Source organism: Arachis ipaensis, chromosome B2, assembly GCF_059453495.1.
Source record: "Arachis ipaensis isolate K30076 ecotype BB chromosome B2, ASM5945349v1, whole genome shotgun sequence".
NCBI classification, from domain to species: Eukaryota; Viridiplantae; Streptophyta; class Magnoliopsida; order Fabales; family Fabaceae; genus Arachis; species Arachis ipaensis.
In genome coordinates this window covers 74,116,592-74,133,501 of record NC_142437.1, presented here as the reverse complement: position 1 = coordinate 74,133,501, position 16,910 = coordinate 74,116,592, and the positions used below count along the sequence as shown (strand labels likewise).

At 36.0% G+C, this 16,910-nt stretch overlaps 1 protein-coding gene and 1 long non-coding RNA gene across 2 annotated transcripts; one reads left to right on the top strand and one right to left on the bottom strand.

Annotated features, from left to right (window-relative positions):
• Positions 1-90: 90 nt before the first annotated feature.
• LOC107613268 (putative inactive shikimate kinase like 1, chloroplastic) lies at positions 91-7,031 on the bottom strand. Its single transcript, XM_016315194.3, has 10 exons — positions 6,690-7,031; positions 5,571-5,617; positions 4,719-4,773; positions 4,556-4,628; positions 4,378-4,465; positions 4,016-4,098; positions 2,660-2,759; positions 2,510-2,588; positions 2,319-2,383; positions 91-428 (listed from the first exon to the last, which is right to left on the bottom strand). Exons 1-10 carry the CDS (start codon positions 6,892-6,894, stop codon positions 360-362), a joined length of 864 nt encoding a protein of 287 aa, XP_016170680.1. The 5' UTR covers positions 6,895-7,031; the 3' UTR covers positions 91-359.
• On the top strand, positions 685-3,250 carry LOC107613269 (uncharacterized). The gene is made up of 2 exons (XR_015905452.1): positions 685-1,188; positions 1,552-3,250. It is a non-coding gene; the product is annotated as an uncharacterized LOC107613269 (long non-coding RNA).
• Positions 7,032-16,910: the final 9,879 nt, after the last annotated feature.

Below are 16,910 nucleotides of genomic sequence, written 5' to 3'. Positions count from 1 at the left end.
CAAGTCGGACGATGCCCCTAAAAAAGCCTTGACCTTACGTTCAGGCCCAAAAACAACCCAATTTCAAATAACAATCGTAATAAAAACATTAGGTGTTTACTCGATTTGGGAGGTGTTATTTCCAAATTTTCTTGAGCATTTTGGAATGTTCCAAGCTTGCTTGTCGTGTTTGTGCAACTGTTTAAAAGAGCATAATCACTACTAACGGTTTGTTATGTAATGATCCGCCACTCTCATAGTGTGGAGCTATATATATAGTAAAAACAATATATAGTAACAAATCCCTTGGTACATATTTCAGAGTAAAACAACTAATCGAAAGTAATTTCAAGATAAGACATGAAACAAGCCATGTTTGATTAGAACGGTCTTGCAGCTTCTTCCAGCATCTTCTTCACTCTAGTCAACTTCTGGATCTCCCTTAGCGCCTAAAATCAATGAGATATTGAGAATTACAATACTAATCAACCAAAACATAGCAGCATTAAGTCAATTTGGATAGTTTAAAAATGGTGGCGAACACTAATTCGGTAGCGGTGGCATCAGAATAAAATCACGGCGGTTGTGAAGAAGCATAATATCCAACCATGACCATTTTGTCAAAACATTCATACACTTTCAAACAAGACAGGAGACTTTCTTTCTTCTGGGTAGGCATGGCAAAAATTCTCGGTGGGGCGGGTATCCACGGGGATTTACCCGCTGGAACGGATATGGGGATGATTTTTTACCCGTAGAGACGGACCCGTAGAGGTCCCCGCCCCATAGGTGACCCGTTAAATCTCTGTATATATAAAAAGCCTAAAATACCCTTATATATATAACATATATGCAATTAACCCTAGCCGTCATTCCCCCAATTGAAATCTTGCTTCAGACTCTTCACCCTCAGCCAGTCAGCCTCTCCTCTGTGTCCTCTCATGACGCACGCCGCTCACCGCCGACCGCCACCTCCCAGCCCCTCACCACCACCTCCCACTCCCTCAGTCCCTCATCGCCACTTGTCGAGGTCATGGTCACGCTCACCGCAGCAGGGAGTGCGTCTTCGCGTCGAAGCCTCTTTGCGTCGGAGCCTCTTCGCGTTGGAGCCTCGCCGTGTCTTCGCCGGTCGTCGCGTCTTCGCCAGTCGTCGCGGGTAAATCTCCAGTCTTCACTGTTCTTCGTTGGTCTACACGTCTTCTCCGTCAGGTAAGTCATTTTTTACTTTGATTTTTTGAAACATTTGTTATAATTTCTGGAGTTAGGGTAATTATATTATATATATTTGATGCTGATTCTGATTTCTATGATTTTTATGCTGATTATATTTTTATTTTGATTCTTTTTTATGCTGATTCTGATTTCTATGATTTTTATGCTAATTTAATTTCTGATTCTGATTTTTATGAGTTCTATGCTAATCGTAGTTTTTGATTCTGATTCTTTCTTATCTGATTCTAATTTCTATGAGTTCTATTCTAATTATACTTTTTTATTCTGATTCTTTGTTAGTTACAGCAACAGTGTTATAACCCATTATTGTGGATTTATGTGATTTTGATTCTTTCTTAGTTACACAATAGCAGTGTTACAGTAGCATTGTTATCTAAAACGGAAGAAATTGGAGTGCATTGAGCTGACAAGTGGCAATGAGGGACTGAGGGGGTGGGAGGTGGTGGTGAGGGGCTGGGAGGTGGCGGTCGGCGGTGAGCGGCGTGCGTCATGAATGGACACAGAGGAGAGGCTGACTAGCTGAGGGTGAAGAGTCTGAAGTAAGATTTCAATTGGGAGAATGACGGCTAGGGTTAAATATATATATGTTATATATATATATAAGGGTATTTTAGACTTTTTATATATACGGGGATTTAACAGGTCCCCACGGGACGGGGACCTCTATCCCTGCCCCTGTCCCGTTTATTATATGGGGCCCTGTCCCCTGTCCCCTGTCCCGGCGGGTAAAAAATCATCCCCATATCCGTCCTGGCGTGTAAATCCCCGTAGATACCCGCCCCACCGGGGATTTTTGCCATGCCTAGATCTATTTTGTCGGCTGCATAATCTTTCAAGCATCGTTTTGGTATTATAGGTACAACTGTGCTTCAAATTAATTTTGTATTCTTTAACCAGAGTAAAAGTCATTTTGCACTTCAAAAGATATGATTTTGACAAAATGAATCAATCTAAAGTAAAATAACTAAATGTTTGGTTCATTTTGTCCATTAGAGCATATCTTCGGAGGTTATTTTGTCATTTACATTCTTTAGCGTTCATTTTGTCAAAATTGTAATCTTTCGAGATGCAAAATGGATATTTGCTCCTTTAACGAAAAGGTTAACCTCTAATGTCATCTCTTCGATTGTAATGTCATCAAAATTATCACACCCCAACCTAGAAGCAACTTCTGCAAAAACATAGAAGCCATCAATATTGGAGACAAACTTCATAAACCATATATCAGTTCTTCAACACCTCTCTCTCTGCTGGGAGAATAATCAAAATACTACCAACCAGGAAGGTTGCTACGTACTTTGAACTGAAATAATTGCATCAGCTGTAGCATATCCATCCCTGTATTTGTTGTATAGTGCAGCTAGTTGATCTGTTACCTATATGGTTCGTGAAAACAATAAGATTTACTGAAAGTTTTAGCTTGTAAAGTTAAGAGTAATGAATCAACCTCAGGGTAAGATCCTGATGATGATGCTTCACATACATCCCTAGCCATGATGTCTAGCGGAACATCTATCCACAAGGAAATCCCGTGTCTCAGAAGTGCCCTATGTCAAGGTAACAGCAAGGGGAAAAATGAAAAAATAGCTTTTTGACAGAATAAACAAGAACAAGATTAGTCGAACATGGGGAAGGCATACAACAAAGCTACATTTGGTTTCAATTCCAGGACGGTGGGGATAGGACAAAATTGTGTCTAAATCATATTTGGTTATAATAGACAAAGCTTAACATCAGAATATTTTGAAAGGTAAAGTGGAAAAATATTTAAAATGAAACGAAGGCATGTTGGGAATACAATTTTATTAATCAGTTCCTCCCTCTCAATCCCAATCTTTCACATGGTGGTGGTCTCGTTGAACACATTTTTCTCCCTCTCTATCCCATGTCCTGGTAATAGAACTCAAATTTTTGAATTATAATTGTATTTATTTTTAGATTTTGAGTTATGTTCTCCCACTTTTCATGAAATTTTATTTGATTCTAGACTTTGTCCGCAAATTGTGATAATTTATAAATTATATGAATTTTGCCTTTATTTTAAAAGTATTTGGTCTTAATATCCAACTAGTACCACTAACATGGTTTTGTTTACATTAAATACATACACATAGTTAAGATAAGATGCATTACAAGGGGCTACAATGATCGAATTGGAGCAAATTTGGAGTCATTAAAAGGAGAACTCAAACTCTAAAACTTTCATTTTGATTCTTGATTGCTAATTGCTAGTTTAGACTTGACGAAAAAATCAAGAGATTATAATTATAGAGAATTGATTTATGCATGCCCTGTGTTTGATGAAATGTCAAGTTGAGAATAAGCTATCCAACCAATAAGAATCCTCATGATAGAATTTCCAATTCTTGAACTATCTTTAACTTTATTTTCTTTTCAATCTTACTTAAAATTTTCTTATATTTTCTTGCACAAAATCAAACACCTTTTTAAATCCAACAACTACAATACACCCTTACTTCAAGAGACGACCCGAGTTACATTATGATTACATAAACTGTGATATAATTTAGTTTAAGAGCTAGTGCGACCAAATGTCTTTTATCCCTACATGTCATGGTCCCCACTATCCTTTGACAATAACCAAATACAGCCTATAGCCTTCTCCCATGATGCCATTGCACCCAACTAAGAATCATGTTTGTACTTAAGCCCATTTATACTTAAATCCCTTTTGGTGATTGACATATTTTTAAATATTCAAGTAAAACAAACTCCAAACTCCAGCAAAAACATTAAAGGACAAAAAAAAAAAAAAATCTGGCCAGGAATTAGAAATCCATACAGATTAGTTGAACTTTGAACTGCACCGTTGCCAGCACAAACTACTAGTCGGCCCATAGATGACAATTGCTTCAACACTTCAGTCTGAGCCATTTGACATGTCAATATAAGTACCTCATATTCTGATTGAACAACTCTGGACCATTTGACATGTGAATCATAAGTAACTTATATTCAAACTTATCAACTTAGAAGTCAGAAGCGGATTTTAGGATGCATGTAAACCTTGTTAATTTCAAGAGTTAGCTTTGTTAAGGGACACAATGTTCTGATGCATGGATCACTAACAATAGAAACTTGGTAACAGTTTATCAGGTATCCAATTAGACGCACGTAACCTTTAAACAAGTCTAATACAATCACCTCAGATTCATGTAAGGCCATTTCATCTTTCTCTCTAAAGGATTTTGCAGCAGGTGCACCACCAACAGCTTCTTCAACCAAACTATCACTGAATAGAGTAAATAAAATATCAAGTTTAGGTAACATTCTGGAGCTATGTTTAATTCTTTAAAACTTTTATCAGAAAGTAGAAAGATACCTGTCAAAATAATAATATCGTAACATATCAGCTAGCATCTTTCCTAAACTGGTTTTCAGGGAATTTTGCATGCCTTTATCAAATAGTAAACACACAAAGTTAATGGCGTCATAATAAGCAACAAACTTTCAAAGCAATTAATTGCATTATAAGCCATTCTTACCAACCAGAAAAATAGAAGTCCCTTTTAGCTCGGGGGATACATCTGCTGCTTGTTTCTGAATCAAAACTTTGTTAAAATGTGTATATCCATCCACAACAAAGGGGAAAAAAAAAGAGTACTTTCAAGTTTAAGCCAGTAGAAAATTTCCTATATACCAGTATTTTATGAAGCTGATCCCAACTAGTGGGATAAGAACAGATTGATGAATTGGAATGACAGAGGGGGTTGAGAGCAATCACAGGGAATGGAAACGGGGGATTGTATGAAATGAATCAACACAATTACAGAAGCTATAGACATTGTAAGAAATATCAGCTAACATAAAACTTGCCTACTACCACTAACCAGTGCTCAACAAATTCCTAACAAAACTTCAACAACTGGTGCTGAGTTGGCATTGTTAAATAACAGAGAAAAGGAAACTGGGATGAAGTTAAATAAGTTATATTTACATCAAAATGATTTTTCAATGTAAGATTCACATCCTAGGAAGGTGAAAACATTCCACGAACTACATGCCCCTTAAGAGGAAGTGTTAACATAAGAAGAAGTGTATCAGGATATGAGGGTGCGAGAGTAGAATATTGTAATAGGATGAAATTAATGGAATCAGCTTTTGAGACGCATAGCTGCTCCGATTACTCAATCCCTCTTATCTTCTATATAGCAGGCTAATCCCTTTCCTTCAACCCTATTCCATCACCAGTATCTGATAGAGAGAATCTGCTTTCATAACTCATGCAATTTTGTTATTTCTTTCACACAAGTTTTTATGATCAATAAATTTCTTTTTTTTTTTTTCAAGTCAGCTCTAGTTCGTACTGAATTCAACAAGAATGAATATGATCTCACCTTCACTGCAAGAGATGAATCCACAGCACCCACCTTACTCCCTGTAGCTAAGGAAGCATCCAAAAAATAGGAGAAGAATAATGCCGCATTAGCACATTAGCTCCCAACAAACAAGATCCATTCTACCACTTATTCAGAGAAATAGTATATATGCACCACTTTTATGCACACTGAGCATGAAAGAATTATCGTATTTTAGTCTTGTTAATCATTATCCCTAACTAATTAAACCTAATATGCTTGAAAATGTGCCACAGTATAGCAGTGTGAGATTCTTTAGCATCTTATAAAACTGTTGAAGCACTTACTCCCTATGGAGTATTGACATTGACACGGACACCAATACAATACAATAGAACACAGGCAGACACACCAAAATTTTCAAACAACCAATATTAGTTTTTTGAATCCTATTAACACTATATCTAAGTCATGTTTGAAGTGTAGGGAATTTTAAAGAGAAATAACTAATTGGTTAAATAAGGTGTCATACGAGTGTCTGTTAGACCCTGACAACTGTCGAAGACACGGGCATGTTGCTCATCTGGTGTGTCCATGCTACATAGCTTGATCCAAACAGCGTTCTTTTACCTTTTTTTCATAATTAACAAACTCTTGACCCTCCAAGAGGGAAGAAATACTAATTAGAGTACAATCTCCAAACTCAAAAACTAAAACAGCCATATCAGTGCTTTCCAAAACTCAAAACTGAAAAGGACTCTACATAAATAACAACATTCTGGAAGAACACAAACAATTAGCACAAAATCGGTCACTTGTATAAAATACATGTTAGAATATAAAATTCATATTGAAATGAGTTAAACAAGTCATCTATTTATGAACAAACTTTTGGTTGCTGATTTTTGGTGCGCCCGTAGAATTTTTGCATAAATAAATTTTGAGACAAATAAAGAAACAGATAAAAACATCCACTGACTTTCATCAAAAATCGGAATATATTGAATACATAAATAAAAATCCTCTCCTAGAAAAACCCTTTGGGACACAAACTTTATCTAACGCCAAAAATCACATACATGAGACAAATGTAAGAGCATATAAATGGATGCAAATTAAAAGTTGAGGAATTTCATTAATCGAAACTGGGAAGATTACCATCGGGATTTGCGCAATTGAGGGAAGGTGGGCCGCGGGTGGAATAATAAAGAAAAGGAGGCGAAGCTCGAAGTGGGAGGCAGCTTTTGTGGGCGTGATGTGAGAAGGTTTGGTGAGAAGAAACTGCTGATAAAAGATGAGAATGAAGTGGTAAAGAGAGTGTGGTGTTCATGTGGGTAACAAGACTGTTGCTAGCCTTCTCCATTCAACACCACAATCTCGTTGGTCGACGGCACGACTGCAGGCAGCCCGAACTTTCTCCCTTATCCTTTCTGTTTTTAATTTTTATTTTGGTGGAAACTCAAGTCGACGATGGTTAGGAGCTGTTATTTGACTAAATTTCGGCTATTAATTCCACGTAAAGTTTACTGGATCTGAATTTTCACCTTTTAATTTTCATTTTGGGTGCGAGACTAGGTTCAACTACTGTTTGCCTAGACAGCACCATAGACTACCGGTCATTAGATCATTATTCAATCAGTGAAGCTGATTCGATTATAATTAAATAATTATATAAAATTTATTTTTTAAATAATTTTATAATAAATTAATTTATTTTTTAATTTATTAATTAATTAGTATTTATTATATTATTTAAATATATATTAAAAAATATTAATATTAATAAATATTATATAATTATTAATAACAAAAATATATTATAATTAATAAAAACTTTTTATTTATCTTTTTTAATTTATAGATATTTAACAAAATTTAATATTTATTTTAATAATTATATATAATTAAATAATAATTAATTTAAAAAAATAAATATAAAATAAAAAATTAAATTAATATAAACACTATCCATTAATATGACTAAAAAATTAATATATAAAATTATTAATTAGAATATGTCTAACAGATTGTAATATATTTATAAAAAGGCACCATATTATATAAAGATTAAACTTGGCCTAATGGTTGAAGGCTCTCTTATATATTGAAGGTCCTAAGTTCGATCATCGGTTTAGATCGAGTTTGACCGGTTCGTTTGCTTATCTGGTTAGAATGTTAATTTAGACTGGTGTAAAGTTTGGTTTACCCGTTTTCAATTGAACTGACTGGTTCGGTCCGAATTTGATAACTATGGATAACATTATTTTTTTCCTACGATTTTAAAAAGAGTTAATAGTCAAAATCGTCCCTAAAAGATATCTTGATCTCCATTTTCGTCACCGAAAGATAAAATTCGTCCCCGAAAGATAATCAACCTGATCACATTCGTCCTTCCGTCATCTCTTTTGTTGAGGTGGCTAACGTTCGCTGACGTATCCCATTAACTGCCAGCGTGGCAGACGCCAAGTAGTACCCTTTTGTTGTTGACAAGATAATAAGTATGTTAGAACAATTCAAATCAGTCTCTAAGTGGATGAACCCTACTCCCAAATTCAATCATAAATAAGTTGTCGTCAACACTTAGATAGCCATATACTTGGGTAGAACCTGAAATTCTTGGTTCGTTGCGAGGATGGAGATAGGAAATGGAGGTCGTCGTGGTGGTTTGTCGTATCCATCGCACGACAGTCATGGTTCCAGGGCTTCAATGCGAATGAGGAGGAAGACTTATGACGAATCATATTTCTATGGGTTGAAGACCATGATTAAAAAATCTAGGACAGCAGAGAACCTAGATAGATTGTTCCATGCATGTCAAAGGTATCGAGTAAGTGGTGTTGAAAAAAGGTTAAATGTTTTCCATCTTGTTCTCTGTTGTTGGGTGTTTTTTCATTTTTTTTGTTTTCTGCTTTTGAAAATTGCAGAAGGGCAGTCACTGCTATTACTTTAAGTGGGTTGATGATGATGACTATCAAGGAGTGGTTGTAGGTGGTACAAAAAAAGATACAGAAACTGATTTAGAGGTTGAAAATGCCTATGATGAATGGAGGGTGAAGGTGGCATGGAGATTGGGCAGCTTGGAAGCTGAAGTTAAAGCTTTGAAACTGCTAATAATTTTCATGTTTGTGGTGGTTGTAATTAGTGTGATACTTTACTGTTTGATATGTACTTCCAAATACATTCAGTTATGTTATTGAGTGAATTGGCATTATATGCAAGAATGTGTTGAAATGTAATGGTGGTATTGAATTGCATGGCTTGAATAAGAGTAGTTGTTTAAAGTTAGTTGTGTAAGATTAAGTCCAAACTATCTATTATTAACATTGTCAAATATTGCAAACAAGTCTCTGTCACTATTGCTATAAGATATATTAAGACATAAACAAAGTAAGTAATCAAACTAAGTAATCTTAGCATTGTCTTGCCATTGAAAGCTAATTGTCATATTATCTTAAGAAATAAATACCATAGCAAATTCATAAGGTTTTCATGACATCACAAACCTAAAAAGAAGATTACACCGAGAAAAAGGGCAAATACAATCTTCAAATTACAGATAACTACAATGTTAATATGGTACTTCATTTGTCCTGTATAAAAAACTGAAAGTAGTTCCATACAAAAAACAACCAATCACAACACATTTCTAACTAATCAAACTTTATTATCATTCTTCCTTGGATGCTTAAAGCCTGGAGTAGGCACAAATGTCATGAAGTTGGTCAGCTTCTTAGCAGTTGTAGAACTTGTCCCTTTGATTGTCTCAGCAGAAATAGTCACAGGTGCAATTGCAGTAGATTTACGAGAGGACCTAACTCTTGCTTTCTCTTTAATCACTTATAATTTAGGTGGCCTAGCTCCAATTGATCCTACATAATCCAATACCAAATGTATTTGTTAGATGATTAAATAAAGTTAAAATTTTTATAGTTAAGTAGTGATGATACAACTTGTTGTGTATCTTGGGTTGGTGAAATGCTTTCAGATTTACTAATGTCAATCTCTGTTGGAGGCTGGATGGGTGATGGAAGTGCAGGTAATGGTGCTATTGCTTTTGGAGCAATATCAGCGTCAACAGGGGCAGCATTTACTTCAGGATCAACACCATTTACATCAAGGACAACAACTGCCAGTTGCAGCTGCATCTGCCTGGCATGTTCCTCAGCATCCACAACTTTTTTCTTTGAACAACTTCTTTTGTTGTGTCCAATCTCACCACAATACATGCATCTAATTTGGTTGTACTTTTTCTTCATATTTGTCTGATAAACCACTATTTTATGGTTTATCTTGTGCTCAATTGAGTGGTTTTTATCAATTCTTTGTACACTTATTCATACAATTTGCATGGTTTTACAAATCCTTCCCAATTTTGTTCTATGATTGAAAACTTGCTTCCTAAGCCTTTAAATTGTCAATTTTTAGTGCCCTTTTATACCATTCAATGTCGTGATCTGTGTGTTAAGTGTTTTCAGGCTATATAGGGCATGAATGGCTTAGAGGATGGAGAGGAAGCTTGCAAAAATGGAAGGAACACAAGAAACAAAGGAGATGACCAGCGAGGATCGATGCGCACGCATGGCTCACGCGTGCGCGTGACTTGGAACTTTTCACAGCGACGCGTACGCGTAACTGACGCGTACGCGTGACAAGCGAAGTTGCACAGCGACGCGTATGCGTGACACGCGCAGAAGACCATCGACGCGTACGCGTGACTTACGCGTACGCGTGACATGCGCCACGTGCAGAAATTACAGAAGATGCTGGGAGCGATTTTGGGCTAGTTTTAGACTCAGTTTTCGGCCCAGAAACATAGAGTAGAGCCAGGGGACAAGCAGAGACTCAACAGACATTCACATTCACTTAATTTTAGTTTTTAGTTTTGAATCTTAGAGAGAAAACTACTACTTCCTCTAGAGTTCTACACATTCATAGATTTCTAGTTTTATACTTTTGGATTGGATATTGAGAAGAGTTACTACCTCCATTTGAAGTCTTTGTCATTACAGTTTGCTTTCTTATTTCCTTACTCTTTTACTTTCCATTCAGTTTGTTTAGGGTTACATATGGATATCTTCGATTTTGGAATTTATTAATGCAAAGAGTTATTTTTACCTTTAATTAATTTTTTTATTACTTTATTTGAATTACCATGTCTTCCATCTACCCCCTTTACATGTTTATGAAAATGACATTCATGTCAATGGAGTAGACTCCCAACTTGACTTGGAAGTTGATTAATAAGAGACCCTTGAGTTGGAATACTCAAGTGTTAATTTGTAATTGGAAGTTATTGGCTGACTTTCTAGTCACTTACTCTAATCCTTCCCTAGGAGAGGATTAGGACTTGTGAATCAGAGTTGGTTAGTTACTTGACTTTCCTTTATTAAGTAAAGGATAACTAAGTAGAATACCACCCTCTTACTATTATACTTGAGAAATTTCAACAAGGATAGAAATTCCGATTAATCTTCTCCCAGTCAAGGCTTTCTATTTCAAATATATAAAACCTCTTGTTAATTTTTATTGCTTTAATTTATAATCATTTTATCTTTCCGTTCTCCACTTCTAAAATTTCTCAAAAAATTCCTGACCAATAAATTGCACTCTTTTGTCAACTAGTTGGGAGACGACCTGGGAATTCTACTCCCAGTATTTGATTCTTAAATTGTGACAACTCTTTTTAAATTGATAAGCGGAATTTTCGTTGGTTAATAACTATACTTTCAACGCTGTTTTCATTATAAATTCTTAATCGGCAATTTTCCGCCCATCATTGTCTTTGACTCAGTTGGTTGTTCATCCTTATCCCTTCTCCTTTTCTTTGTCGGTCTTCCAGGTCTGGGCTTAATTGGGGGTGGGACTAGAGCTAGATGCAGAGTTTTTTTCTCATAGATGCTATCCTTTTACTGGATTGACATTGAAACAATAAATGCTCCTATACGCTTCGATCTTAAACCAATCATGACAATACTCTTCAGCCCTCTTGTCATTCTTATTCTGTATTACTAATATTGCTTGCAAACACGGCATTCTTTTCAAAACAAATTAAAATATTAATTAAAATTTCTAACATGATTGAATAGATCATTAACTAAGTATTGAAGTTGTTATCTGTGAGTTGCCAAAACCTATGCTTTTTTAGGTCAACCACTATATTAGTTGGCCAGCCATGCACTTCCTACAATTCTTCTTTTTCATCACCAAACCACTGAGGAGCCCAATAGCTAGACAACGTTATCATTGCTTCTAGTCTACTTTTTTGAATAGGAGGGAGAATTCCTTAATAGTTCTGCAACTTCTTCCTATTGTCAATCATACTTTTTATGATGATTCTTCTAACTTCTTCTGCTAAGGTCAGGATTGGCTTGCTTCATTCGTGTTTGATTTTTACATTAAATGACTCACATGCATTGTTGCATATGTTATCTACTTTTGAAGCTTCACTGAAATGAGTCTTCGTCTATGCTTCTTTCGGCCATTTGTCAAGAAACTCCCAAGCTTTCTCGTTGATCAACTTAACTTTGTTCATGTTTCTATCAAACTCATTTCTTGTCCTTGACCGAGCACATTCCTGCACCAACCTATACTCTTTTATCTCATCACCCTCCACAACTTTTTTAGCAGCTTTCAGAGCCCTAGTAATGCATGTGCTATTTAAATACACATTACACTTTCTTACAAACCAATCGTAAACCTCTCGATACTTCATAGTTGAATGCTTCCTAAGCTTATGTACTAGTTTATTAAGTGTCCAGATTTGAGTGGCAGCTTTATTTTTTCTCCTTCTTGGGTAGGTATGATTATCAACTAGAGTTTTAATTTGCCATGACCTGTCTTGTTTGTTACATGCACAATATACTACTCATGGACAATCTTCTATCTTACAAACAGCTTTGACCCTAACATTGTCATTCTTTGTAAATAAATATTTCTATCCTACTGGATTGTATAGTCCCTAGTAGCTTGTATAAAATTAGCTTTTGACTTAAATATAATACTAACCTCAAATTTCAGGTCTTGGCCTTTTTATTAAATTGAGGATATACAGTTGGTGATTCCTCATCAGAGTCTAACTCTTCACCAGAATCCTCTGAATGTCATGAGTCAGCATCTGAGGCATCATCAAGGTCATCATCATCCCCTTCTACATCTGCCAACAAAAATTCAAACCATAAATTACCCTAAACATTTACCAGATCAATCAATAAATTAATAACCCTAAGGATATAAACATACCAGAGTCAGAGCTTTGTTCATCTTCAAAACCCTCATAGCTAGAGTCATCAGTATCTATTTCTTTATTTCGTAATCTGGACTTAGGAAGTCTATGCTTCTCTCTGACCTCAGACTTGTTATTCTTTTTTGGTGCACTTTTTTCACTGTCACCGTCACTGTCACTACTATAAAGATTATCTCCTAGAACTTTGGGAGTCCTGTACAGTTCATCTTCAGTACTCTCATATGAGTCATGAGAGTCAATATCCTCTTCTTGGACTAGAGTTTCTTTTACACATTTTCAGATATTGTGAGTATGCATCCATTGCTATTTCCTTTGTTCTTATTACTTTCTGAGTTCTTGGCTGGTTGAGATGATATTTTGGGCTGAGGTAGAACAGTGTTGACCTGAAGGGTGGTCTTGGTGGCCTGAGAGTGGGTTTTTGTGGACTATAAAGGAGCCTTTATGGGCTGAGAGGTAGTCTTGATGGGCTTATATGCTGGTTTAGTAGGCTGAGAATTGGGCTTATTAGGCTTACTGGCTTTTTTAGTGGGTTGAGAGGTTAGTTTGTTAGGTTGAGCATTGTAGTGGACATCTTGGCAAGTTGAAATGGTGCTTCTTAGCTTGGGAGGAATTTTTCTTGTTGCTATTTTTGCTTCCACAATGACTACATCCTCTTCCATGTTGTCCACTACACATGTCTGTGAAATACAATTCTTAAAATACAGGTTAATCAAATGTTGGTTCCTCCTACAATCATTGCACATTACAAGCAAATCTGCATCTGTCACCAACTTTCTCAAACTGGATAAAATGAAAACTCCATGTCATGACCCGAACCCAGCCATGACTAGCGCTCAAGGGACAAGTCCCTCGGCAAGCCAAACGACCAAATTTTCAGAAAAACGGACAGAATCTTCTCTGTTTCTAGGACCTTACCCACATACATATTAACTCCCTGTATCAACAATAAACATCCATTTCCAAAGACAACAACAACAACATACTCCAATCATATCCACAACCAAATATATCCAGAATACGCATCATATATATATATATATATATATATATATATATATATATATATATATATATATCAAGTTGATAACTAGAGTATATAGTTAAAACCATAAGTCTTACATCACCAAATCATAATTACTACCTAAACAGTTCAAGATTCAAAATAACATAACCCACACGAGGATCCTGCCTGTGACATATGGAGCATTGACATAATCTAAATTTTGAGCAAAGGTTCCATTACATAATTACTTAGCCCTTGGAAAGAAGAAGGGCTCACCAAAATGACTAAGATCTACTGAGGGGCAGGTGGAATGGAACCGGGAATGACTCCTGTATCTGAAAAATATGGGAATATAATAGGGTGAGTTTTACAACTCAGTGAGCAAACATTACATCTATAACCCACACGAGACAATACAGAGTTTACCTTGAAAATTATATTTCCTTTCAGAAATGAGAAATTTATATTAATTAATTATGCAAACAAAAAGATAGGTAGTTAAGCGGATGAACTGAAATAGGAGTTCTCATTCCATAAGTCAAATCAAATCAAATATTACACACTTAGGGCGGCTCCACCTCTAAGGGTAGCCCTTTCCTCTAGTGTGCCCGTACGGTATAACAGATCCAACGTGTGGCCTACACGTTGGGCTAGCAACGCCCCTGCTAGCTGAGGTCTGAGTTAGATGCATCTAAGTGAACGTCATAACCGCCGTTAACTACGGTTTTCTAGTCAGAGTCTCCCAAACCAATCCAAACCAAATCATTTATAACAAATCTCTAATAATTATAACATATTACTAAATTTTCATATTAAGTAAAAAATATATATAAGAATGCATACTAAAATTTAATTAAAATTTAATAAAGTCAAATAAAAAAACATGTATGCTTTACAAAATATATAAATATCGTATCGTGTGTATTTTTATAAAATTGTGAGTTTCACGAATTATTATTTATTTCAAAAATTCAAAAATCACAATAGTAAAATATTTTCAAACTCCAAAAACAAAATATTGATAATAATATATTTAAAAATAATTATAGATATAATATCCACTCACAACTTGATTTCAAAGAACCGAAAGCAATTCTGAGCGCGCCAACGAGCTACCAAATGATGTCCAATAACTCTACAACTCTAAAAATATGACAATAATGATGTTTGTGAGCTACTAACATTGTCAATTAACATAATCTAACTCATCTTGACCAAAAGTCCCAAATTTCCTAATTCTAATAACCCTAAATTCGGATTTATATATACTCATAAATATAGAGATGACAAAAATTGGGGATATGGCTCATTATTGAGTCAAAGAGTTACCTTGAAGCCTCAATAATAATTGGAAATCAAAGTTGATTGCTTCTTTCACTCATTAAGTTGACATTCCATGATTTGGGGTTTTGAGAAAATGAGATTTTGAATAAATAGAGATAGAGTAGAAAAAGAAAGAAAGGTAAGATGATGAAGATAAGTTTGATAATAGTGTGAAATTGCAAGAAGAGATGAGAAGATGGAAGAGTTGAATGAGAAGAGAAGAAGAAGAGAAGGTTTTAGGTTTTGTTGGAAGGAAATAAAAGAAAGTGAAAGAAAGAAAGGGGGACGGGGGACGGGTCTTCGAAGGAGGGGAGGGGAAATAGGGAAAGAAAATTTAAGTGGGGGCACGTGCCCTCCACGTGCTTTCCTTTCCTTTTTTTTTTGGTCATTACATTCTCTCCCCCTTAAGAAATTCGGTCCCCGAATTTCGAATTCATATATGGTGATAAGTGTGATAGTTATCTTCGGACTCAAACAAATACGAATATTTGTCGCGCATAGCGTCCTCTACTTCCCAAGTTGCTTCTTCTACCGAATGATTCTTCCAAACAACCTTCACAGACGCTATCTCTTTAGAACGTAGTTTCTTTACTTGGCGATCAACTATAGCCACTGGTTCCTCTTCAAATGATAAATCTTTCTTCAGCTCTATGGCTTGTGGTGCAAGCACATGAGATGAGTCAGGAAGGTATTTGCGCAACATTGATACATGAAAGACTGGATGAATCATAGACAACTCAGGCGGCAATGCCAAGCAGTAAGCAACTGCACCTATTCTGTCCAGTATCTCAAATGGACCAATGTATCGAGGACTAAGCTTGCCTCTTTTCCCAAACCTCATCACTCCCTTCATAAGCGACACTCTAAGAAATACCTGATCACCCACTGAAAACTCTAAGTTACGCCTTCTGTTATCAACATAGGCCTTCTGCCTACTCTGAGCTGCTAATAAACGTTCTCTTATTATGCGAACCTTCTCAACTGCATCTTGTACCAAATTTGGCCCCAAAAGCTTAACCTCACCAACCTCAAACCACCCAACAGGTGACCTGCATCTTCTCCCATAAAGAGCCTCAAAAGGTGCCATTTGAATGCTGGCTTGATAACTATTATTATAAGAGAACTCGATCAAAGGTAGATAGCTGTCCCAATTTCCACCAAAATCTAGAACACAACACCTTAACATGTCTTCCAATATCTGGATCGTCCTCTCTGATTATCCATCGGTTTGAGGGTGAAAAGCTGTGCTAAGATCCAGACGAGTTCCTAACGCTTTTTGAAAAGATTTCCAAAAATGAGAGGTAAACTGGGGCCTGCGATCTGAAATAATGGACACTGGAATTCCATGTAGCTTAACTATCTCATCAACATAAAGTTGAGCATATCGAGCTGCACTAAAAGTTGTTTTTACCGGAAGAAAGTGAGCTGACTTTGTCATTCTATCCACAATTACCCAAATTGAATCAAAACCTTTAAAGCTACGAGGTAAACCTGTTACAAAATCCATCGTAATCCTTTCCCACTTCCATTCAGGTATCTCAATTTGTTGCAATAACCCAGCAGGTCTTTGATGTTCAGCTTTAACCTGTTGGCAAGTTAAGCAATGAGAAACAAAAACCCCTATGTCTTTTTTCATGCCTTCCCACCAAAACAATTATTTCAAATCTTGATACATCTTATTGGAGCCCAAATGAACGATATACTTAGAATTGTAAGCCTCCTCCAAAATAGCTTTCTTCAAGTCGTGGTTATCTGGCACACATAAGCATTGACCACAACGCAAGACATCTTGATCAAGAGAAAAGTTTGA